This window comes from Alligator mississippiensis, chromosome 9 (genome assembly GCF_030867095.1).
Source record: "Alligator mississippiensis isolate rAllMis1 chromosome 9, rAllMis1, whole genome shotgun sequence".
Taxonomy (NCBI): domain Eukaryota; kingdom Metazoa; phylum Chordata; order Crocodylia; family Alligatoridae; genus Alligator; species Alligator mississippiensis.
In genome coordinates, this window is record NC_081832.1 from 67,733,939 (window position 1) to 67,760,884 (window position 26,946).

The window sequence follows — 26,946 nt, forward strand, 5'->3', positions numbered from 1 at the left end:
TCAACTATTTCCTTTTCCACCTCTAGCTTTCCAAGAGACTCAATAACAATTCCAGTTCTGAGTATAGGATAGGTCACATCTGGACCCAAATTACTGTGGTCTGAAAATGAACAGTATCAGCTGCTTACTGTGTTAATTTGCTGCCAGTAAATGAATATCCATTTGCACTAAGAATCCAGGAGAATGCATCTTGTTACTAATGGTCTTGTGAGCAGTTTTCCAAGACAAAATGATTTTTGTTATATTGTTTATCTTTCCATTTTAAATAGTTTTGTCCTTTTAAAATCCCATTAATAAGGAGCAGAGCGAGAATGCAAGGTTCAGCAGTAACACAGGCAGCATCTGCATATTTTTTACTTCACATTGTATGCTGTTCTCAGAAATAAAACTCTCTGTTATCTGTACTATAAACACAAGAGGCAGACTCGTCTGTAAGTGACTCACGTAGGGACGAGACAGGACCTTAACAAAGCCACAAAGGACAGAACGTGTGACTGTTCTGTCCTTATTGAAACAGATCTGGTACAAAGGGCATGTCCCTGCAGGATACATTTCTAAAAGCTGATAATAGGAGGAACACATTCAGCATTCTTAATTGGACTATACCCTGGGCCTGGAGGAAATGGATTCTTTTTGCAGGGATCACGGCCATGCTTTCTTACCAGGCAGGAAAAGTAACGAGAGCTCCTTCACAGGATGAGCAACAAAAACTAGGTGCCTATACATTCAAACAAAATTAATTCCACTGTGTATACAACACAATTTGCTTCGTACAGCAGGACTTGCATCCCACTATGAAAATAGGGCTGCCATAAATCGAGATGATTTCCCAAAGGCAATACGGATATACTGAGAATGCATTCTTTTTTAATGTTTATGCAATGGCCAATCTGGTATCCACCTGCATCTCGATACTGTGGGAACATCAGTGTGCGTATGATGTATACATACCAGTGGGAGAATAGGCCCTGCTGTTGAAACCATGGCCAAAACATAATTAAACGGGAGACGGGAAACCAACAATACAACTTTATTTTGTATTCAAACAAACTGCATTTGCCAAACGCGTTACAGAGTTAAATAATTGAGTTAACAGACACTGACAGTGTTTGCAAGGCTTGTTTCTGCCCCAGCCTGGTGAGGCAGGTAAAACAGCATGCTGATTTTAGTAATTTGTTACAAGACAAATAATGTAAATGAAATGGAATGAGTCCAGGAACCAATTTGCCACAGGATATTATTTTGCGAGGTGGCTCTGTTTCAAGCAGCTCAGGGGGATTGAATGAGTTGATTACTCATAAGAAAAAGGAGCCAGGAGACAAGCGTGTGGAAAAAATGATTTGTGGAAGCCTACTTTCAACTGAAGAGCGAGGTGCATCACAGTCCCCCAGCTCTGAGCTCACCGGCATTATTTAGCAGCTGGACTAGGCTATGGAGGATCCTGCACCTAAATGATTTATATGTTCCATACACCAGGGCAATGAAACAATGTATGAATTTCTAAGGTGTGCCTCATGTTCGGGTTGCAACACATCTGAAGTTCACACTGAGCAGCTGCGGTGTGAAAAATAGCCTTACACATGAAGTTGAACAGGAGACACAAAGGTACTGAGAAGTGATAGATGGCCAAACCTAGCAAGCGTGTAATTCTTGCAACATTAAATTAGAAAAAGCTGGTGAGACCAGGCCCATAGAGCGTGGCCTCCTGTCCAGCTCTGCTTCAATCCAGTCTTGTTTGCTTGTAAAGCCTCTCAGTGATGATGCTTCCTGCAGATTGCCAGGTAAGCATAAGATCCATGCCTGTTGAGCGCTGGCTAGCATCCTTTGTTGCTGCGAATTGTCACGTAATGAGAAAATGGGTAATCACTTGGAGAGGATGTTCAACTTTATGAATATGAAATCTCTGCAGGAACCAGAAGCCCGTCATGTGACCAGCTGAAGCCACACGTATCTAATGGGCATATACACTTTTGTCCGGTACCTGATGCTGTTATGCTGTGACTTCCAGACCCTTGCAACAGACAGAAATGACTTTTCATTGTTATCTCTTTGTTTTTTCAAAAAAGGACACCACAGCGTCTCTGTCATCTTCTGTTTCAGGGTAAAGATACACAAACTACAGTGAGCTAAAATCTGAAGCTGGAGGTGACAATCTATGCTAGTCTGAAATCAGGCAGAAGTTAAGGCAGGGGGCCTCAGAAACTAACTGCTTCAAAGGCATGGGCTTTTGTAGGCAACAACCTACTCCACATCAGATACTTTCCATGTGCCTGCAGCTCTGTGGTAACTGTCCATGGGCCCGTTCTTACAGTGGGACAAGAGAAAGCTAACCTGTAGAAACTTAGCCATGTTCCACGGAGGTAAGCAGGCCAGTGTTAGCCTACACTTACTGTGGGGTAAGAGCAAGTGTTGCATGGGGAGTCCTTACCACCTTTTTAACTTTCTGTAATTTATTCCTTTATTCCTATGCATTTCATGATCATGAATGAAATCTGCTTCACAACACCCTTAGAAGGAAGTCTCATCCTTGTTTTATGGATGGAGACATGGAAGCAGAAAGAGGTTATTTGCCCAATGTCCCACAGAAGCCAATGCCATGTTTGGAAAGAGAACCCATACTCCTTGACTTCTGCCCCCTTGCTGTCTATGACCTTTCATGTGAGCAGGTGGGCATGACCTTTAAGTTAGAGCAATAGAAGTTAGAGGAGATGAGCCATAACTAATATATATACAGAAATAATTGTCGGGATCACCAAGCTCAGAGGGTAGTAATCAATGGCTTTAGTTGGCGGCTGGTATCAAATGGTGTGCCCCGGAGTTCAGTCCTGGGACTGGTTTTATTCAATATCTTCATCAATGACCTGGAAGATGGGATGGAGTGCACCCTCAGCAGGTCTACAGATGACACCAAGCTGGAGGGAGCAGTAGATACACTGGAAGGTAGAGCTAGGATTCAGATCCATAGACAAATTGGAGGATTAGATCAAAAGAAATCTCATTAGGTTCAATGAGGACAAGTGCAAAGTCCTGCACTTAGGACGGAACAATCCCACACACTGGTACAGGCTGGGGACTGACAGGCTAAGCAGAGCTCTGCAGAAAAGGACTTGGGGGTCACAGTGGACAACCAGATCAATATGAGCCAACAATGTGCCCATCTTGCAAAAAAGGCTAAAGGCATACTGAGCTACATTAGTAGGAGTGTTGCCAGCAGAGTGGGGGAAGTGATTCTTCCTCTCGATTTGGCAATGGTGAGGCCACATATGGAGTACTGTGTCCAGTTTTGGGCCCCCCAGTACAGAAAGGATGTGAACAAATTGGAGAGAATCCAGCAAAGGGCAATGAACATGGCTAAGGGGCTGGGGGACATGACTTAATGAGGACAGGCTGAGGGAAGTGGGCTTATTTAGTCTGGAGAAGAGAAGACTGAGGGGGATTTAATAACAGATTTCAACTACCTAAAGCGGGGTTCAAAAGAGGACAGAGCTGGACTGTTCTCAGCGGTGGCAGATGACAGAACAAGAAGCAATGGTTTCAAGTTGCAGCAAGGGAAGTTTAGGTTCGATATTAGGAAAAAAACCCTCTCTTACTAGGAGGGTAGTAAAGTACTGGACAGGTTACCCAGAGAGGTGGTGGAATCTCCATCCTTGGAGGTTTTAAGACTTGGCTAGACAGAGCCCTGGCTAGGACGATATATTTGGGGCTGGTCCTACTTTGAATGGGGGGGTTGGACTAGATGACCTCCTGAGGTCCCTTCTAACTCTCATTTTCTATGATTCTATGAAAGAAACTGCAAAAGGGCCCAATAGTTAACACTGATGTGCTGGTCTGTATGAAAAGCAAATCTACTTTACAACCTCAGAATTAGGTAAGACAGGAGCCCACTTCATAAAATGCATTGTAACCAATTAAGTTTGGCCCAGTAACATACAAGGCTAATAAAAAAGTCCAAGTGAATGTTAATGACAGTTGCAAAATAATACATTCCCAGTAGTGGCCTCAAACACAGAGCAATAATATTTTATACTTGAATACTGCTAACCCCCTAATCATTTACAGTTGTCCAAAGTATTTATGCTTAAATGGTCCAAACCATTAACCAAGTCTAATGATATGCAAGGGGGAAAAAAAGAGACTCGATTGTATGACAGCCTTTGTGCATTAGCTGCACTTTAATAATTAGAAGCCCTCATCACTGGAGGGAATTGTGATACATTATTGTTAGCTGGAATATGCACAGCAGGCCTTTCTCCTGCAGAGAAATGCCTTGCCCTGCTGCCAAAAGAGCTAGGCACGCACACAAAGAGAAGTGGCATCCTTACATTTACTAAATACTGAGCTCTTCAGTGCAGCTGTTCTCTGGATTCATGATTTCCCAGCACAAACTTGTGATAAACCCTGCCAGCTCGACAAGGACATTCAGTACTGAAAAATCCTAAACCCTACGGCTGCAACATTAGCAGTTTCCATTATATTCTTTTGCCATTTGCTCTTCCCAGCATAAATCGACCTACCAAAAGTGGGACACAGAGCAATCCTGCTCTCTGAGGCCCACAGCTTCAAACGCAATAGCAAATCTGATATTTTGAAGCCCTCCCTGTGAGCTGCAGCACCTGGCAGAAGAATCTTTCAGTAGGTGACTTCCATGCCCAGCACTGGTCTCAATAATATTTGTGCCCTTTCTTTTTTCCCTTTTCTCAGACTCTTTCCATGCAAAACCAGCATAGGAAAGAGCAGCTGCCCAGATGTCCCATCAATATTCTTTTCAGTCTGCAGAGAAGGGGCAACTATAATGCAAGTGGGACACATTTCTTTTTTCACAATACAGCTTGCCCAGGTGCGTGGGTTAGGGAAAGGAGGTGACTGTGGTTCAGTAGAAATAGTCCCAAGCAATGATATCTTTTTCAGAGGTTTCGCTGTGCATCCTTTTCTAGAGAGTGAGCAAAGGACATCTGCTCCTAAAGCCATCTCATCAGCTTGCACTGAAGGCTTTACTTGGAGTCAGATGGACCGCCGAGAGCGAGTTCCTGCTTCCCTCACAGTTCCTGTTTGCTGCTTTTTAAGCAGGAGGAAGAAACCAGCTCTCTGAACAGGGTACAGGAACTGTAGCAGTGTGCACTTTAACCCTGACTTCGATGCAAATAGGTGATTTTTTTTCCTTTCTGTTTTTAGGCTGTTTGTACAGTTCAAATCCTCACTAAGCAGCCTGACTCCTGGTGACTACACTGGGAGGGAAGGGGGCACAGAGGCACCACTTTCCCATGGCAGGCACTATAGTACTGTCTGGAGTGCAACGTCACACCTGCGGCATAGAACACAGTAATTATTGTAACAGCATCTGCCTACTGCCTCTTCTCATGGGAGATCAGTAGCAGGGAGGTGAACTTCATACAGGAAAACAGTGTCTAAGCTACTTAGTTTTACTGAACTGGTAACAAAAGGCACAGAGGGTGATGTATAATTCTAAAGACAGCTAAAAATATAACCAAAGCTAGATCAGGTCCATCATGGACAAAGCAGGAATAACTTTAATGGAGGGAGAACAGAGAAATCAGAAACTTGAACGCCAAAAAACAGTTTAGGACTAAGCCAGGTGGCCCCAGGACTATTTTAATGCTGCTGTTTCCACAGGGCATCTATGCACACGCTCTGGGTTGGAGGGAGGGGCGCTTTAATTAGAACAGTTCTTAGAGCCACTCTAATTAAAGTGCCCACAGTATCACATGTATTCAGTGCCCCACTCTTCAAAATGATGGCAGGAGCACTTTAACTAGAGCTCGTTTGATGCTGAATACACGGGATGCTGGATACACGTGACATGGAAGCTGCTGGAGCACACTAATTAGCACGCTCCAGAAGACTTACAGCAGGCTCGATTAATTGAGTTTGCTCTGATGTGTGCTAATTAGGATGAGTCAGAGCACAGCTCTGTCACATGTATAGGTGCACACAGTGCCCTACGGCAGGGATGTCTGACACTGGCCCATAGGCTGCACATGGCTCAGGGGGCCTGTGGCTTGCTCTACTGTGGCTCCAGACACTTAGAAATTGGGCACCCCTGGGGGATGTGGAGTCAGAGAGTGCCGGATGACAGAGGGTATTAGGAACAGAGCTATAATGAAACCAAAAATAGAAGGAAAAAACCACGCTATGGATTGGAGGTGCCAAGTGTGAAGGTTAATTCTCTTTGATAAAAACTCAGAGGAGGCTTGTAGACCTAGAGTAAGGCTATGCAATTTAAACGCGATTTAATGCGTTACTATTTTAAATATCTTTTTTTCCACAGTCACCTCTATGTGAGATCAGATTTAGCTTAGAGACTCTTTCACTCCATCATCAATGCTACATTGCAGTTACTGTGCTTAGTTTCCACATGGCTTCAATCTTTTATCACTCTGAAAGCTGCAGCGGCATGTATTACTGAAAGGTATGAAATGAAAGCAATGCAATAAAAGTCTGTTTTTTTCTTAAAGTGCCTTATTTCCTTTTGCGCTTTTTAAAATGTTTTCCTTACATTTTAAAATGAAGAGGGGAAAAAAAAAGAATACTGGTTTTATATGAAACAAAGTAGAAAATTAATCAATATTTACACAGATCTTGGACAAAGCTATGGCAGGAACTAAAAACCCCAAAGCAGAGTGTCAAAAGGAAGGAAAAAACCTGCTCATACGCTTTCAACACCATCCCTTGGAGATCCCTAGTGTAAACCGTTTTATCTATAAAAAGGCATTTTACTGAGACTCCAGTCATCAGAGTTGATTACAGCCATATTTTAAAACTAGCGCCGTGCGTGTGGGTGGGCGAGCCACCTTCTGACCCCTCCAGGAATAGAGTATGGGTTTAGACAAGTTCAACTTTAGCATTTGGATAAACAGCTACCACGTCATAGCCTTCTGGGGGCTTAACCCTTTCCTTTGCATGCGTTTCGCAGTACAGCTGCTCCTCAATGAAGAAATACCCCCTATGCTTCAGGTTTAGGCCACAGTCATCGCACATGAAGCATTCTGGGTGGTAGAGCTTGTCCCGGGCTTTGACGATCGTCCCTCTGTGGAAAGCAGGAGAAAGAAGGCTAAAAACCAAGCGCTGTGTCACAGCAGCAGCAAGCGTGTGCCCCGCATAAAAAGGAAATGTGGAAATAAAGGGCTTTGTGAGACGTCTACAGTCTTTTGCATCGTGGCTTTGAGAGACGTCTACAATTTTTTCCACCTCCCTGGTCTCCGTGATACTGTCTTTGCTCTCTTTGCTAGCCATCTAAGGTCTTCCCCTCTAGTCAACCCTCTAGTCATATAATGGCTTACTTCAGCACATGCTTCAGCTCTTATACTTTCCACTTCCCAAATACCTTGTGACTTCCTCACCTCTTGCCTAGATCTCCCCATGGTTTCCTTCTTCCTGCACACCACTCCCTTCCCCTGCAACACCCTTCCCATTCCAGGGTGGCTCTCTGGCACCGTCTCCCTCAAAAATCCAAGCCTTGTGTAATGCCTTATTCCTGTTTTGAATCTTATGCCCAGGAACTGGCCTCTGCCATGAATTTTAGCATATGCACTTCTATTAGGTGAATGGAGCAGTTAAATGCCTGTGGACAGCTAACAGCTTTGCTCTACTCCACGGTATTACAGAACGTGAACACTCTGGAGAGATTCAAGTACTTACACAATCCCGTTTCCACATCGGGTGCACTCGGGAAGCATCTGCAATCCAGACATGGCACCGCCAAGTTTTGATACCGGCGATTTGATGTTTCGAGGGCCGGCCAACCTGTCGTGTTTTTCACCTACCAAAAGTTTTGAAAAGATACAGGTTGAAAGCTGCCCCCTTCTAAAAAAGTCAGGCGATATGTTTCTTCCTGGGAAAACATGCAATCTCAAAATGGCAGCAACAATTATTTCTTGCCATTTGCTAATAAGAGAACAATAAAGCAAGTGGAGGAACCAATTAGACCAGAACAAGCTGAGTGTTGACCTTCACAGAAAAGTGACTGGCCTCACACAAATCCTTTGATCATCACGAGGAAGCCAGGAAGGAGCCTCCGGGGCTGGCACTGAACTGCTCAGAGGGATAGCAATGAAACTAATGTAGCCCAACCATTAATTACATCCTGATCTAAACATGCACCATCAAGGATGGGCTGAGCCCTCTCATCTAAACAGACCAGGACTGAATTTGGCTGTGAGATTCTGCCGGGAGCTAAGAGACAAGTACAGCGAGAGAAAAGATCTACTGGTGAAAAAAAGAGGAGTAAAAGCAAGGGAGAGGGAGATATATCCAAGATGTATTTTTATCTACGACCACTCCAAGAGAAAAAAAGATGAACAACTTTTTAAGTATAAACCAAAACCACACAAAACCAAAATGTTTAAACAAACACAGTTATATGAATTTCTCTTCTTAGGAATTGTATTTGTTTTATTACATCTGTCGGGAGCTGAGAAGATTTTTGAGACCCTAAAGTAAAACAGCATGTTCAAAACTGACCCTTTCCCTCCTCCACCCCCTTTCATATTTGGTTTTGTTTTACAATGGAGACCAGCCAAGAGAAAGGAAGCAATGAAAGCTTTATGCCTGTGACTGGTACATTGGCAAAGCACGGAGAGTAACCAGGCGCTCACACTGTAATCACACACGTATGTCTACCTTGAGGACAACTGACAATCATAAAACTGCAAGATCCTTTGTAATCCCTAAGATCACAGCTGCCATTTTGAGCGTGCGTGCCACCAAGCCTTCAGTCAGCAACCCATCCCTATCCAGCCAACCACTTAAGCATGTGGTTAAGTTTAGGCACGTGCTTACATTCCTCCATGACGTACATGACTTCAATGAGACTTTAGTACGTGGAGAGTACTTCACTGAGTAAAGAACAGATACTTAAGCCCCCACACATCTATTTTTGAACCTTTAAGCTTGATCTAACTCTAAAATGCCTTATCTTAGTATCTAAGCAAGTTAATTCTCAGCATTTTTAGTTGCTCAGTGTTTAATTATTCCAGGTGGTTTACCATACTTTGGATGGATTTATACAATGTATTTCTGAACTGCACAACTCGGTAGTGCTTCCTTCCCTTCTTGTTTAGAATTTGCTTCCTACAACGATCCGGGGAGGAGAAACACACCACACGTCTCTTCAACAACGTAGGTGTAATGGGAAGGGGAACTTTTCCAGCTTTTGGCATAAGCCTGGTCATGTTCCTTCCCACTCCTATAACTGTTGCCAGCACACCTGCAGTTTCATCTTTTTTCAAAGCTCTTTGCCTTTAATGTAGGGCAGCTACTATATGACAGCATTAGCAGGTGAGCAAAAGGGCCTAAAAATGGCCTTACCCCACAAAGTTAGGGCCTGCAGGCCTTTAAAGTGTTCTTCTCACCTTGCAGCGAAAGCATTGACCTACAGTCAATGCTGCTCATTCAAAGTATGCTAGGATCATGGTTTGATAGTCAGACAATTAAGACCAGAAAGACTACACTCCCACCAAAGCCCCTGCTCCAAAATAAAATAAAATGTTAATGTTTTGAGAAAAGTTGGAATAAAAGAGCCCTTCGGTATGGGCGAGGCTGGCTGACCGAGGAACACACTGAGATTTATGCTCTGCAGGCCCCTCGCATGCTTGGTTGGACTCAGGCAAAACTTGTCTGCCACCTTGGTGAATATGAACCAAACAATCGTGCACGCTGTTAACTTCTCACAGCTCTAAGATAACTTCATTTGCCGGTTTTCAAACGTTTACTGCACTACATGGGAAGCTGCTATTGTTCCTAAGGGAAGAAACTTGTGCAATGAAGTGTTTACAGCAGAGCTGCAGAGGGGGAGAGATTTTATAGTAAGGCAGGACCTTCACAGTGCGAACTGGAAGGATGGGTCCTTTCTCTCTGCTTTTGCAGGCACAAAGCCCCATACTAATTTATGTTCCTCGACTAGGCAGCTACATACTTGAACTAAACAATCTTGAACATTTTTGTCTAGGCTTTGTGGTCACAGTACTCATCTTTCATGGTTGAAGGGCACCCACTGAGGCAACTGATATGTTTCTTTACAAATCCTGTAAGAGCCTCAGCAGGAAGGATTTCTTATTAGAGGCACAGTGTGGTATTGTTCATGACTAAGAAAAAAATCCTGCTTCTATCTGGAACATTTCACATATATTCCAGATCTTTAGATGAAACCCCAAGTCCACTGAAGTCATGGAGCTCATGACTTTAAAGAGAAAATGCACCCTAAACTTGCACCCCCTAAACTGTCTATATTTTGGTATAAAGAAAAAGGAATAGGAAGGACTTACCCCCCTAAGATGGTTAGAAGCTTTTTCAGATATTTAAAAGATTCCAAATGAAACCAAATCTCTTAAACTGAAACATTTCCCCATAGGAATGACAATTCCCAATACTTCTGCATCAGAGCACAGAGGGATAATTAGTTAGAAAACAAACTTGAGAGAAACTAAAGAGTCTAATTTCAACTGTCTAAGGCGAGTGAAATACAGAAAGAGGCTAAAGGAAATAAAAGCTCAGATTTTAAAAATCCATAATGATCTGAGTTTTATGTTGCCTAAGTCTCCTTTCAGAAGGGAGTCTTTAATTTTTAATCTTTTATTAAATAAACCTCAGTAACTTTACAATCATATAGGGCCCAAAACTGATTCCATAGTTGTTAGCTTTGTTGCAGACTGTGTCATGATAATGTAAAAATCATTAGGAGCTGAGCAACAGGTTTAGCCTGACTGAGAGAGAAAGGATGTTGCTGGCTATAGGCCAGAAACTTGCTAGCTGATCTTCTGGTTGGTATCGGTTATCAATTGTATAGCTCCAGACCCTGATTCAAGGTGTTGCCACAATACCATGAGGCTGGCATTGCAAAACCCCTAATGAAGGAGAAGAGGGGACAATTCTACAAATGGTATTGCGCTTTTAAAACACCCTGTTAAAGCTTTGTAAAAAGTAAGGTCCCTGCGTGCTCAATACCTTCCATCATGAAAGAAGGGGAGGAAAATACAGTCCTTACCAAGCACCAATTCAGTCACTTTCTGCTTTCTCTCTCCTAGTAAGAAAGTTTTGGCTTTTGGCTATGAACGATTAGTACTTTGTGGGGAGATTTGAAGGTACGGTCAGAGTCTGGTATTAGTGCCAGCTCACTGTGCCACCCTAGAATGCCAGGGAACTTTCACGCCTGGGCTACTACTGCTCGTGCTTTCCTTAAGGGCCTTCTCCGGCCAGTCAGTCCTTGAAAATGTCAGTAGCTGCTATGGTGAGAGCTTATGCACAGGCCTTCTGTCACAAACCCATGACTACAGATTTATCACCTTCTTGAAGACACCCAGTCCCTCTGTAGCTGTGCCACCTACGGTGTTCATCGGATGCCCTTGGGGCTTCCATTTGTCCCGTCACAGCCACTTGCCTCTGGCAGGAGATTGGTAGCAACTTTTTAAGTAAAGTGAGACAGCAAATTGGAGAGAACCCCAGATTTGGCTTCCATCCTTGAGCCATACCTCAGTGGTATGAATGTAGTTGACTGGAATTGTGTGCTTTGGAGCAAAGGGGAGCAGGACTTGTTCAACTCAAGCTAATTGTGGCCACAAAGCTGGAGGTCAGCAAACTCTCTTATGGACTCTCAAAAGCCACGGACATCTCCAGAGCACCGTGACCCTCAAAGGTCTCTACAAATGTGCAGACTTGATCCACTGATTCTTGCATGTACTGATGTCAGTGTGAGACTTGTGAATGAAGTCCCACAACAGCCTTTTACGGTCAGAATGGATCATCTAACATGTAGGGAAAGCAAGGAAAATGTAGCTTACCACATTGCCAACTCTCACAATTTGATCCTGAACTCTCTGGCTCCTGAATTCATGTGATTAGGAGAGGATCTCTGTTTATTAAATACATTTATAGCCCTGACTGTAGAGAAAACCTTGAAAAAATGGAGCCTCCAAAGCCCAAATTTCTACATGCAAATAAAAAGAGTACAACATTTATTGTTTAAAATGTCATGGTTCTTGGGGTCTGCCTCAGGATTTGTGAGTGTTGAGGGCTGGCAAACCTGGGTTATATTAAATCATTTGTTATCAAAGAAGTTAGTTGCAGACCTGGGAATCAAACTAGGACCTTCTGACTTCCGTTCCTACATTTCTCAGGACTATCCATTCCCTTACATAAATGCCACTTATTTAGGCAAATAATATTTTATTATGTACTGAGACAGCAGGTCTAAAAATACTGACATTTAAATGGATGCCTATAGGAAAAACTCTGGGTCGCTTCCACAGGATGTCCAAATCAGCCCAAAGCCGCTGACTTGAATGCCGACGTGTGATGTGCGTTCAAGCACTCAGGCTTGTAACCAGAGCTCTGAAAGTTCATTGCCATAGATGCTGTTACTGCTGGAAGGGTGTTTGCTGCAACTCTCAGCACAAAGGAGGTGAGCTTCAAAACAGCAGGAACAAGAGGAATCAGTTTCCAGGTTCTTTTAAAAGGCCTGACAAATTTGGGATATGACTCAAGAGGGAGAGAGCTACAAAGTGGCATCACAAGAGATAACAAGTCTCAGCCCAGGACTCCAAATCTCCAAATGCGAAGCCTAAAGGCAAGCTGCCCTCCGCATAAGGGTAGGGAGAATTAAGCTGAGGCTAATCCCTAATATGTCTGGAACCAATTAATGCCCTTGCACCCTTTTTTGCTTTGGTTTCTTTTCAGTTTCCAGCATAAAGAGCAAAAGAAGGCTGCTGGCAGGGTCAGTTGCTGAGGTGGTTTGTGGTTCAGGACACAGTAGAGCCAGAAGCATTTGGGAAACAGCTCTCTGCAAAGCAAGTGAAGCTGAGGTCACTCGCTCTGTCTGAGAACAGAGGGAAGTGGGAGGGGTGGAAATTCAGCCTTTGAAGTATCCCCGAGACACTCCCTTACAAACACACACTCTGCCTGTAAGAATCAAATGCTGTGCAGCAAATGCTGATCTCTTAAGTGGGCCAGACACATCAGACTAGGTTGGCTGATGAAATCAGGGCTGTGGCTTTGTCAAGAAGCTCAATACATTCCTTTCCAGGCACTTAAGTAAGAGTTCATGCAGCTACATATAACCCAGAACAGTTTAAAGTCTGGGTTGCAGAGGTCCCTGCCCATATGTGCAATGTGAATGAAAACATGGAAAGAGCCTTCCTCACTTGCACCTCTGGCACAGCTGGTGTGGATGTCAGCTAGTTGTGGCAAGCCTTCAAGGATAGCTAGGAATGACAGTTCACTGGCTAGGACAATATGCAAAGACTTGAGTGATCCAGGTTCAATTCCATATGGGACCCAGGCAAGTCACTCAGACCCTCTGGGACTCAGTTTCCACCAGTAATATGCAAGAGCACTTTAAGGATAAATGCATAAAACATTGCAAGGTGCTCTTGGGTTACAGCAATAGACTACAAGGTTGTGCCCATTACAGAAGGTGGACATCATGTGCCACTCATCACTGTAATGGATACAGTGGTACTGGGAGGGTGACAACACCACAGTCTTTCAAGGCCTGTATGAGCTCATCAAAGACATCTAGCAAAGGCAGCATAGACTCCTGCCTAGCCTGTTCTGATGGGAAGCGCTATGCACAACTAACAGTGTGGGGATAGCTATCTTTCCCCATGCTAAAGTGCCGGTCAACTCTGAACAGAGGCACTGACATACCAGTTGAGCAGCTTCTTCATTCAGAAGAACTTTAAGCATATCTGTGGGCCATAAAAAAAAAAGAATGGTATTTGCCTCAATGATGTCAAAGGGATTTTAGCAGCAGGGCTGTGAAAACCATCTAGCCGACTGACTAGAGAGGAAAGAGAGGTGCTGAAATGTGTTTTGAAGGGGCCTTAAGATAGTTTTCTTGTGTTTAGGACATGTGATATTTTAAACAACACAAGGAATCTGAGAACCATGGGTTTTCAGAGGTGTGGGAGACTCACTGGAAAACATTCCAGGTATAAACAGTCGGAAGCACCGTCTTCCTTACCATTCTCCCCGGCTTCTAACATGCCTTGCAAATATCGGAAAGATCCAGACTGCTTAGGCTCTGAGACCGGCTTTTCATAATCTTGAAGCATCTTATACACATCTGACTCCATGTCGATCCCATTTCTGCTCCGTGGAAGAGATCTCAAAGGGTCGGCACTGTTTGAAAATAAAGAAACGTCAATGTCAAGAGTTAATCAACCCTTGAACAGGTGCAGGAACAAAAACATCAGCTGATTAGAGATGGGCAAACTTCCTGGAGCTTAAGGCTCTGCAACCTGCCCCAAACATTTTGAGGCAAATAAGCCTGCATCTGATGGAACCTCTACAGCTGTAAATTAAATCCATGCTTATTTTCATAGTGATTCAATTAAACACCCTTCCCCCTGCCCTGGGGAAGCCTGCTTTAGGGAAACAGTCATGTAAGGCATGCAAGAGAAATGTGTATGTTGCTTGTTCTTCTGAGCAACATAATGAAGGCTCAACCAATTCCAAATTCTCCTGGAGAGAGGGCAGCTGCTAAAAAGCATTGTAAATTGCTACACATGGAACATATTGAAAAAATGCATAAAATAATGCATTAAATTAATGATTTGGGGCATTGGAAGCCACCCAATCCTTGCTAGAATATCTGGCATCAGGGATACTATTTGTTGTTGCCAGCCAGAGCCCCAGTGGGATATGACGTTATCTTACATGAATGCACCTTTTCTAATGCAGCTTCCTTCTAGGTGATTCCAACTTTAAAAGGCATGTTCATGGGTTATAATGCTGGACCACAGCAAGTGAGAAATAGATAAGTTAAGAAAATGCCCTATGTTATGGCTCCGTCCCCCATCTCCTTTGATCTGCTTCGACTGGAAACCCTCTGGGACTGCCTTCACATCTGCCTGCAAGGCAACCAGCACAATACTGGGGGCAATTTAAATGATATTGCAATAAAACAATAAATAGTAAATCCAGGCCCCAATCCATCACTTTATCCCTACACAGCAAAGCAAATCTTTTGAAATGTAGGTCCCAGTGACTTCAAAGAGACTTTAGCTTAAGTGCTGGCTGAATGGGGATGGACTTAAGGTATGCATTTAAATGTTCTACTAAACCAAGGCCTAATACAGTTTCTTGGTGAAAGCAGTTTGTCTGCAAGGATCCAAGCATATAAAGATACTAAAAACAGCAAGAGCACTTAATCCTGTCAGGCTGCTTAACATATTTTAATTGCAATCTGACTCACTGTCTCCACTGGCATTGTATTTGCATGCACACAAAAATCAAACAAAATTCACATTTGACAACTGCCCAAGACTCCATGTTGTGGAAGTGATCTGGGTCTCAAAGTTTGGCTGGTCACAATGTGCATGTGGTGGGATGCAATTTAGGAACTCCAGGCTAAACTCCCAAGATCAGACAAGTGTGTATCTTGCTTTCACAGTTCACCCTGTGGGACTGGACTGCTGGGCAATTCCCGAGTTCTCCAAAGACTGCAATGCCGATGAATTCAGGAGACACAGAGAAGGAGGGCTGCTGCTGAGTACAGATGGGTGCGGTTGGAGGCTGCTGAAGTTGCTGACGTTGGGGAGGTATGTTATCTGTGCCAATTGTTCTGGTGTCTTGCGCACAAGTTCAGAGTTATTTAACAACCTTGCTAAAACTCGCTCATCCCTCACTTGATATGTTTTCAACAAGGAAGTAAATCTGTGTTTTATCATCTCCAGGCAGGCCGCAGACTTGGAAAACACTGCACTCACTGACCCAATACTGAACCTACAACGGGGTTCAAAATTAGGCAGAAACATGTTTGCTCACTGCTGAAGTTAAATCTCCCTATTTTTTAGCCAAGATACACAAAAAAGACCCATTTTGTTCCCAGTGATTTCAGTGCAGTTCCCAGGACTTCCAACCTTATTAACTTCGATGGAGCTGCATAGAGGTAACAGAGCAGAACGTGGCTGATACTTTTACTGAAGTGTGAATTCAGACAGGCATGCAGCACTTCATGACGTGGAAAAACAAATCTTCATGTTGTTTGGAACTGGTGTGGGCATTATTTCTCATTTAGACTATTTTAATGGTTCTTGTGAAGTATATATTAGTAACAGCTGGAGACATGTGAAAATACACCAGTCCAAACTGTTGGTCCCCATCAAAGTTTAAGATAATCGTCTGAGCTGTGTGTGTTTTCATTTCTAAAAGCGTGAATATCTCTCTGCTTTCCCAACAGCTGCTTTAACCCAACCTAGACTTTGCCAGTTTATTGGGTTTAATTTTTATGAAAACAATCTCGGGGGCTTCACTTGAAAGTCTGCAGAAGAACAATCCTGGCTTCTTCTCCAAAATACATCAGGACCAGGAACTGGGGAATGTACTGGGGAATACTGGGGGCTCAGGTCTCAAACTAGGAACCTCTGTATGATAAGCTTAGGTCTATCAGCTTTATCCCCCACTGGGATCTAAGCCAGGGCTTTCCAGCCTACTACTGCATTTATCTGAATCCAAGACAAGGTTTCCCCCCACCCCACCAATCAACACAGGGGCGAGGGGGAGAGCCTTGTCTTGGATTCAAATACTGGCCCAAGACAGGCAGCAGCTCAGCTCCAGCTTCGGCCCCGAGCTCAGGGCTGAATTGCTTCTGCCCCAGGCCAGGATGGTCTGTTTGGCAGAGAAGGGCGTTTGCAACTGGTGGAGTGTGGTGGAGATCACAAGCCTGCAACAACAGGGGAGACCCACCTATGCAGATCAGGGGGGAGCACAGGAAAGGCTGCATAGTTTGCCTCTCTCAGCTGTTCCTTTTCCTCTTTACTTTCTGCTCTGGCTCTGGTCCCTCCAGCCCCAACCTGCCCCGGCCAGGAGCTCCCAGTACTTCTCCCTGGCAGGGCTGGACTGGGACGAGGCAGGGCCGGGCTGCTGTGGCCAAGTGTCCTGGAGCAGGAGCAGAACTGCAGCGAAGGGCAGAAGGGGGGTGGGGGCATGGAGGGAGAGGTGGCAGGGGTCAGGCACCTACCAGCTTGGTTGATTAATTTAGATATGAACTCATTATCCTCAGTGCAAGCCGGGAGAGTAGTAACAGCAGTATGCAGGGGTAGGTCCTGTTTTATCCTGTTTCGTCCAGTTGCTACACACGTGTGACACACACATGACACAACACGACGCACCTCTTTGCCACCTCCACATCTAAGTTAGCCGTTGTTTGGATGCCCACTGTAGGGCAATTTGGTGTAACTTGCACCATTTGGCCAGCAACATTCATTCTGAATTTGGCTCAGAGATGCTCGCAGCAGGTACGCTTGTTTGCTGTTCGGGGTGGGGAAATGCGTTTTGCTGAATCTGACTCTTCCTTTCTAATGAACATAGGCTCCCCTCCTAGGAAGACCCTGTGGCAGCCAGCAGAGGTGGTTAAAAGAAATTAAAAAAAAGTCTCTCAGGCCTTTCTGAAATCCACACTTAAAAGGAAAATGGCAACTCAAATTTTTTAAACAGACCATTTTTAGGAAGTGCTAATTGCTGACAGAACAATCTTAAAATAGCATGTTCTGATTTTTTAGCAAGATTCCTTTGAAAACGTTTAAAGTTTTCCTGTTCTCTTGTTAAAATTTATAAAATGTAAGGGGCTTTTCATCAAGAGAAAACCTGAGTACGTGGCTGTACAGAGGAAATGGAAGGAGTGATTATACACAGTGGGCTGCCACATGCACAAAATATAAAGGTGAAGAAAACAGAGAATGTCTTTAACTGATACCACTGATTAGTCAGTTAGTTTAGATGTTAACTGGAGGTATAACAGAGCCACTGTCAGGCAGAAGTGGTGTTTTTTTCTGAATAGACCACTGCCTTTTAAGGAAAGAGCAAGTCTGAATGCTCACACCAAGTGATTATTGACCAGTCATGCTGGCTATGGAAAAAGCACACACACACAAAATCCCTCCACTTATCACTTACTGGACTGCTTGTGCTGTAGTTCACATGTTCTGATTCAACAAAGCCATCACTAACACTCCCAGGATTTATAACGAGCTCATGTGTTGGATCCGAGCGCCAGAGGGGCAATCAATGAACTTCACCCAGTACAGCAGGCGTCTACCTCCCTCCACACCCCCTCCAGCCTTCTGAATAGGAATAAAGTCTTCAGTTCCAAAAACAAAGGTTTCACATTTCACCCCCATGCTGACTTCACATCTCTGCTGACACGCTGGGACTGGACCAGCAAGCTCTAAATCACAAAGCATTTGTACAACCCCTATACTCTACAGACAGGCCACAAAGCACGACCTGGTACTTCTACACACATACCTGCTTTGCATCACCCTTTGTATAAGTTGCAATTAAAAAGGTCAAATTCCATACTGAACCGTTAACAATAGAAGTGCATGAATTAAGCTTTTCTCACACCTTTGGGAAGCAGCAATATGGAGCCCACTCAGCTGTGCTGGCAAACTGGACTCAGCATTGTTATTGGCATAGAGTCGCGTTGGATTATTGTACTGTAAGTTCAACATCTGTTTGCTGTCAGTCGGGCTCCCTCCAGCAGTGTGAGGCACTGGCCTTTTGCTCTGAACAGGTCCATTATCCTACGGGAGAAAAAAGAAAAAAAAGATGTATAGTTCCTGGTACCAAATAACTGTGCTCTGACTCGTAGGCTGGGCTAACATTTGATCCCAGTAAGTAGAGGAAGACAAAGAAATTGATCAGGAAAAAGGAAGTTCAAACCAGAGCTATAATTTGCTCAGTCAGTGCAGCCTTCATTGGTCTGTAATTAAATACGCTTGAGCGCTTCTCCGGATTTACCACCGCTAAGGATTCTTTACCTTCTCCACAACATCAATATTCATTATTTTGCATACCGGAAAGCTGGAGCCCTGATTCCAGTCTCAGCTACACCACTTTCTACTGGAGATACGTATACACTACTCGAGATTCACACTGGTACAAGCAAGATCAAAATCAGACACAAGGGCTGCTCATTTAGGCCACAGCAAAAAAATATAGTGATGCACCGATAAAGATTTTCTTGGCCAATACCTATAAGATAACTGATATTTAGTGTATTTAGTGCCATTTCTAAGCACGGAGACGCTGATATAGAAGACATAGTGGCACGTTAATTAGGGCTGCTGCCAGAGCTGCTCTAATTAAAGTGCTGTCCCCCCACTCCTGGAGCACATGTGGAAGTGCCCGTGCCAGCTGCAGCAGGTGGGGCTAACCTAGCAGTGCCTGAGACTGGCTGTGCAGAGCCCCTGCCCTTCAGCCCCAGCCTGGGGGCAGCTGGCCGAGCCTGTCTGGCTGCCGGGGGCTGGGTGATTTCAGGCCAGGCTCCCCGCCCTCCTGCCTCTGCCCAGGGCAGGGCCACGGGACTGAATGGACCGGGCCCTGGGAAGGGCAGGACCTGGCTGGATGGAGGGGCTGGGGAAAGCACCCTGCTGCACACAGCGGGCAGAGCGGCTCGGCTCCCTGGGGCAGTGAGTGGTCACAGGGGCAGAGAGGTCAGCTTCTGACGGCCCCTGCTGGGCGGGGAGGGATGGAGTCTCCTCTGAGCTCCTTGAGACGGTGGTGTGTGCGTGACCCGGGGAAGTGGGGTGCGGGGCAGCTGCTGCCTTACCCCCTCTCTTTCAGAGCCCTTGTCCTGCCCCGTGCCGCCTGGCCACACGAGGGGCTTGAGCACCAGTGTGGGGTGAGGCAGGCAGAATGTGGCTTGTGAAGGGGTGCAGCTGTAAGGGGCCTTGACCCCCATGAGGCAGCGCCTACCTACCCTAGTGCCTTGGATGTCAAATGAGCCCCCCAATGTGCATGGGGGCGGGGGGGTTGGGGAGGGGGAAGGAAGAACCTCTCCTCTTGGATTCGGGGGTGAAAGGGGGCAGGCAGCTGTTGCGGCTCCCACTCATGCCCTCAGCCCAGGTCAGGGCTGGAGTCAGACCCATGGCAGCTGCTTGTCCCCCCTGCACCCACTGCCCTACCCCTTATCGGGGACACTGATGCATGAGACACTGGAGTCTGCTGGAGCACTGTAATTACCATGCTCCAGCAGACTCAATTAATCGAGTCTGCTCCGACGCACTGGAATTACAGTGTGTCACTGCAGCCTCGCAGCTCGTGTACAGGAGCCCTTCATTGCGAGGTACTAGGAAAATTAGTATTAGCTCGGCTTAACGCACATTAAATAAAGTGAATGCTTTTTAAGTGACACTTAATGTGCGTTAGCCTAGTTTAATGCCCATTAAGTATAAAGCATGTTTTTTTTGTGTGATACTTTAATGCATATTAAAATAGGCTAATGAGCATTAAGGCGCACGTATAGGTGTCCTGTATACATATACCCATGCAAGCCCGATTAATGTGTGCATTAAGGGAAGAATGGACTCTTACGTGAGAGATGTGGTATTATGCTCATTTATACACTCAGTTTTCAATATTCTTGTATACCAGGGCTCGTGAAAAAAAATCAAGAAAGAAAGAAAAACACGTTGTGAATAAACAATAGAGTACATGGTTGGGGCTCTAGTAGGTTTACTTTTGACTGATAGGAAACAAATGTGTATCATTGGCACATACAATACTGGCATATAGTGTAAAAACCCCTCAAACAAACTGGTAAGAAAAAATAAAAACCAGATCCAACTAGAGAAAAGGTTTCCAGGAATCCAATCCTGGGGATCTCTTGAAGGAAAAACTCCCATTGATATCAAAGGCACTATTGTCCTAGTACAGGGGTGGGCACTTATTTTGGGCGGAGGGCCGCTTACTGACTTTTGGCAAGTCATCGAAGGCCACATAACAGGCAGCCAGGGGCAGATAAATATTAATTTACTGAATTTTGGGGGGGGCCCCGCAGGCCGGATAGAATGGCTTGGCGGGCCACATCTGGCCTAGTAGGTAGGGCTAACCAGGGCTTTCAGTGACTGATCCTAAAACCATTAAACATGTGAGATACACTGGATTTGGTGAGACTGCAAGAAGGCAACACAAGTTTAAAATCAGCACAAAATTGGGGACTTACCTGTAATATTATTTCAGAGAAACTGAGATATGAGGCAGGATTGTTTCTAAAATCATAATTACTCCAAAATAATCTGTTCTATTCCCATCAAGGAATAAAATAATTTTTAAAGTTGTCCCCAAATTATACTCTTTAAGAAAATGATTACCAAGCCATTGCTCCCAATTCCTAGATTTATGGTACTATTTTCAGGGAAGTTAAGCAAACACTTTCTTCCATGCCAAAAAGGGGAAATGGATAATCATAAGTGTTTGAGGAAAAGCAACGGCACAAATTGGCCAGAAGATAAATAACATTTAGTAATCAACTACGACTATATCTGCTGACACTTTTACTGTACATGTCTCTGGAAGATAGGCCTGACATTGCATGGCACTGAAGTGGCACTGAATGCTATCCTTTTTCCGAGCCCAGGGTCCAGCCAGCACAGCTCTGGGAGGGGTACAGCAGTTTGGGATCTTGGACTGACAGAACTGTGCTGGCCTCCAGTTTAGGCCATTTTACCCACAAAACTTTGCTTTTACTGTTACAGGTTGTTTTGCTCCGGGGACGGGCACGTCCATGCTTGGAGCCCCTTGTCAATGTAGCATGCTAGTAGGGCTAAGGGAAAAGCTAGCACCTGACCTTAGTTAGTCGAGGAATAGGGAAACCACAGAGCCACGTCCATTGGCTGGTCGGGTCTAGCACTGAGGCCTGGCAGTGCTGTTTTACATGGCTGAGCACGCAGAAGGGTGCCCATGCAGGTGCATGTGCAGTTCCTAAGGAAGTCAGGACAATGCAGCACGTGTTTGTGGGGAGCATCTGGATTTTGAGTCTTTGGGCTAAATGCTCCTTTCTACAAAGAGACAGAGCAGGTCTGTTAATGGACTACCTGAGCGCATCATACCAGAGGCTCTCGCCCTCTTCTCCCTGGGTGTGAACCCAGAGGGAGAGGACACCGCCTGCACCCAGGGAATCACTGAGAGGCCTGAGAAAGATCTGAGCTACCTTGTGGGGCCGGGGCCCATCCCTCTGTGCAAGGTTAGAGCTCTTCCTTGGTTGGAAAACACATGGAAAACTTAGCTAGGCCACCCTCCTGGACTTTCTAGCACTCTTTCCTCATCTTGTGTGTTCCTCCCTACACGGGATGCTGGACTGTTTAGCACGGAGGTAACAGAATTAGGGGTTTGTTTTTTTTGGGACTAAATCTTTAAAAAAAAGGAGTGTAGAAACCTACGATCTCAATGGATTCCTTTAATCCCAGGCAGTTTGTAAACTGTCAAGCATTCGTTTTTGTTAAATAACAACGATCTGTAAAATCAATAACAAATGTGTCTATAATACTCTAAAAATTACTGCTTTGACACTTTCCAAAATGCATAAAAATTCAGCGTTGGACACCAGTGCTGAGCCAAGTCTCCTGTCTTGCACTCCTGTGATTTTAAACACCAACTTCTCAGAGTCCTGTGGGGTCCTCCCCAGTGTTGCGCTGCCAGATTGTACGGCCTCGGACCAATTTCTGTGTGAAATAGTATTAGTCGGATTGAAAGAACAAATGACTCTTTTACAAGAGATGCCTTCCCTCACTGTGGTTTTGTGGCTGGAGTGCAGCTCAAGATGGTCACTCTGCGTGAGGAGAAGCAGGTCCTTTTTGATCCCATGTTGCTTCTAAAAAGTCCTACTCTGTACCCCAGCGGAGATATTCTTCTCAAATTAAAATGAACCAGCTCGTTTCCAGGCAGGATGCCAGCTGCAGGGAACAGTTCCTTGCAGCAGTGAGAGAAATCAAATACTCTTTGGTTTTAAACTGTTCTTTAAAGCAATCAGATTGGGTATATTTTTTATATTGGTCCTTAAAGCCAGACAAACATTTCAACAAAGCACCTAATCCTGCCCCCCACTGCAGTCTGTAGCAGCAGGTATGGGCAAGTTCACAGGTAAAATATCCAGGTCCCTAAAGAATAACTGGTTAACTCGGGACTTGGGCACCCCGAGCCTGATTTTTTTCTGATCTGCTCAGGGACAGATTCTTATAGGCCTAACACCCACGGGGAGGGTGATATTCCCAAGACACCTCAGTTTCCATTTAGACCCCCAGGTAAGAGTCTCTTTAGTTTTCCATGCTCTCGTTGTAGCTCTTACAGTTACATCTTCCAAAGAGCTGAGTGCTCAGAGTCCTGCAATCTTGAAAGTCTGGACACTTCTTCAGACATCAAAATGGGAACTGAACTTTTTTGAAGTCCTGATCCAAGAGCTTTAGAAGAGGAGCTATTAGAAATGGTTCTGGGAATGCATGTGAGAATATAGGGCTCCCTGCCCAGTTGCCAAGGCTGGGGATGTGGTTTGCTATGTGCCTTGTTATAAAGTTTTGCTTCTGCTACTCTTATCGCACTTCCTGCTGACACACTCCAGCAGCAACATGCAGTCTTCCCCTTCTAATGTTTTTCCCAGATTTCTAACTTCTTTATGGAGTTGAATTTCTCTTCAATTCAACGCTAAGCCAAGTTTCCTGTCTTGCACTCCTGTGATTTTAAACACCAACATTCAGGTGACAGGAACTCTGGGATTCATTAAATCTTGGTCATTGTAGCTAATTATCTGTTGACCATTATAACACCACATCATACACATTTTTCATGTTCACCCACTTCCCCTGCCATGTCCAAGGCTCAACTGGGAATTCACAGTGACATCAATTCCTAAAAGAACAGCTGTTTCCCACCTACTCAAAGCCTTGACCTTGGGCCTGTTGCCTAGAATTTCAACCTACAGGCTGCTAGGGTCTTGTTCTGGGGAAGAGTATGGGTGTTAACTGGCTCTGGCTTGAAAAGAAAAATATAGACAATATTCAGTGTTCGGAGAACTCATTTTTCTTTGTCTTCCTTGCATCACTCCTCCATGGTTTCTCTGCTGGGGGACTTTCCTTCTGTAGAAAATATTGTTGCTGGGATTGATTTCAGTCTCCTCCTTTCTCTGTAGCTGCCTTGGGATTTTCCCATGAGGCACACGCAAGATTTTACACTGTACAAAGCACTCATGCTTTGGCACCTAGGCACCTATATTCAGATGGATTTCCTGGCTCTTTGTATTTAAGATTTGCAAAATTTTCCCACTTGGGGCCTAATTTTCTTTTCTCAGCTGGTTCATGTCCTTCCTTTATACATTATCCTAATGAAGCAATGGGGTGTTTTGAGATCTCTCTTATAATTTCCCTGATAAGACCTAGTTTTGCTGGAGGGAACTCTTTTGACCTCCAAAACAGAAGCACTATGATGCATTTATTCATGCCAGCCTTCCATGAGAGTCCACTGAAGCTGCTACCAAAAAGTAACAGGGCCCAGCCTCTGGGTTGGGTTTCAAGCTCACAGAAACCCCTCCTGACTCATAGGGAAATTGCTATCTGAGCTGTAGGCCCAAAGTCGGTTAACAGGAGGTGCCGAGGTGCAATCGCACAGTGAGCCCTTCAAGCCAGGAACAGCATTTTCAGTCCCCAGGACACCGGGGACCTTGTCCTTTGTGTATTATTACAAACACAAAACTACAACAAGAATGAGATTGACTCCCATCTCACTCAGTGCATGAACAGCTGGCTAATTCTGAAAGCTGTATTTTGTGGTCAGCTCTGGCCTGAGCCTTTACTTCCTTCCAAATATGACACAGATGGAGATCCCCAAGCCCTTCTTTCCTAACCCACTTACAAGAAAGATGAGTGGATGAAGAGAGAAAACAGACTCATGGGCTGTGGTGAGGAAAGGAGTTGCAGGATGTCCTCTTCTAAGTTCACACCAGTGGATTCCCAGATTCCCCAAAACAGCTGGATCATGCTATCACACCCAAGAACAGCCTTACTACCACCCTTTGATTCACCTTCTCCATCCAACCCCACTTGCACTTCAGACACTGCCTTTCTCAGGTGTGTGCACACTAGCATGTTGCTTTCCTTTTACAGAAACGCACTCACCTTTTATCAATAATTTTCTTCCCTGGCTTTGCCCTTACGTAATCAAGCGCTAGGATGTGTGGTCTAACTGAGGCACCCTAACAAATTATTTCCAGAAAAAGGAACATGCGACTATATGGCTCTGAGTGTTTCTCTTGGCAGATACAGCAGTGGAAGGAAAGTACACATGCACATTGGTGGTAACAGCAGCACTGGCAGCAGGCAGCCATAATACCACTGACTGCATTAAGTGCAAACTCCGATGAGGAACAGTAAGTTGGCTATTGTACTTGGAGCTACTGGATTTCTTTCCAATAACTCCTCATTCACTTTGTCAGTCTTGCATACATTGTACCACAGAAAGAGCCTTAAGTATCATAAGTGCCATAGCTTATCACAAGATGACAAAGGAGATATTATATTGCATTTTGTCGGCCAATAACTTCTGGCCTTTATTGTTACCAAATGGTTCAGCATGGAGAGCACCAAATGAACTGTCTTATGAAGAAAAAAATATAATGACTGTCAGTAGAAATATTAGGAATGCATATAATCTCATAAGGGAAGAGAGTTCATGAGATTTGTACTGGGAAGTCTGGAAAAGAAACAGACCTCCCCACCCCACAATAAGCTTTATTTGTCAAATTTTAACTCTTGATCAGAGACTTGAACCATTTTTATTTGACTTTTATTAGACTTTTATTTGACTTTTTTAATGCAATACTATTATTTTGTAACAATTTTGGGGGCAGAGAAGGCAAATGCTTTGACCAGTGACCCTTTGAGCCATAGGTTCTTGCAAGTGTACGCAGCTGGCTTCCTGGTAGCAATCGAAATACGTTTCCAGTGCAAAGATATTTGTTTATCTCTAATCTCTCCTTCAAACAAGCCAATGAACAAAAATGTGAGAACAAACAAAATACCACTGGCACTGGATGCTGGTTAAAGAATTCAGCATGTAGTAAAGTGTTTTGTTTGCAAGGATAATTAGCTGTTCATAGTCCAACAAGCTCATTCCTGACCTTTCTTTATAAAGGATAGAATAGACAAGAATTTGGTTCTGCACACATCCTTTCATATGCAGTATATTCCAAGGCCCAGAGAAAGCAGTAAGATGTAGCAGAAAGCCACCCGCACTGGAGATCAAAGAGGCCAAGAAGTACTCTACAGCTCTCGCCGCAAGACCCATGGATGTGAGCACAAGCTGCTTTATCCAGGCATCTACCTACCTACTTCCAAGATCTAAGTTTCCTATGCTGTTCTTATCCCCCTGGTAACTGATAAACACACGAAAAAAATGAGAAAGGAATTACTGCTGGAACAAATAGTCCATTGATTAAATAATTGTTATGGTCATTTAAAAAAAATGAAACAAACATATAATTAATATTCAACTGAACAAAAACTGTTCATCAGTATGTTTAGAAAATAAGTCATAAAAGCTACACAAGAACCATCTTGACAACTTCACAAGTGGACTGCTCTGACAGATTATCAAAGAAAAAGCTGAATAGAAAAAGCATTTTGGCTCAGCCATGAACCGCTAATGTAATTTACACAGTGAATGTCTCTTGCTGCGGCTGCTTTACAGACCGAGCACTTATAGTAGCAAGCTCAACAACCCAAAAAGCTTCTTAAAATGGAAACTTTGCAACCAAAAGGAAAGCAATCTCCCTAATACATGAGATGTCCTCTTTTTTAACAAGAGAGAGCTTCCTACTGCTGGAAAATGGCAAATTGTTTGAAACTAACACCTGTTCTCATTTTCAACCTGATTCAAGTCATCGATAATAAGCATTTCAGACAGAGCCACCTTCACAGGTGACTCTTTATATGCTTCTTTCCATTCCTAGAAAGGTACTGCTGGACAACAGTGTTGTCACCCCACCCTGGGGAGTTTCCTTTAGCTTTACAGCATCTTGCCTATTGTTCTAGTCTACCAGATGCAGCCCCTGACAGTCCAAGGATCAAATGCCTGGACTTTCTCATGTCAGGAAACATGTAGATTGAAATTTTCTCTGCTTCCTTTTATAATCTTTCACGAAACATATTACCTCCCCACATAGTT

General features: G+C 44.3%; 1 protein-coding gene across 1 annotated transcript in view; it reads right to left on the reverse strand.

The window, feature by feature from the left end:
* Window positions 1-1,014: 1,014 nt before the first annotated feature.
* The window catches only part of PDLIM4 (PDZ and LIM domain 4), a 93,890-nt gene continuing 67,958 nt past the window's right edge, over window positions 1,015-26,946 (reverse strand). Inside the window, exons 4-7 of the mRNA XM_006261135.4 lie at window positions 18,358-18,536; window positions 13,973-14,130; window positions 7,657-7,777; window positions 1,015-7,045 (exon numbers count right to left, since the gene is read on the reverse strand). Of these exons, the coding sequence (XP_006261197.1) occupies window positions 6,841-7,045; window positions 7,657-7,777; window positions 13,973-14,130; window positions 18,358-18,536 (663 nt within the window). The 3' untranslated portion in view covers window positions 1,015-6,840. The remainder of the gene's footprint in view (window positions 7,046-7,656; window positions 7,778-13,972; window positions 14,131-18,357; window positions 18,537-26,946) is intronic.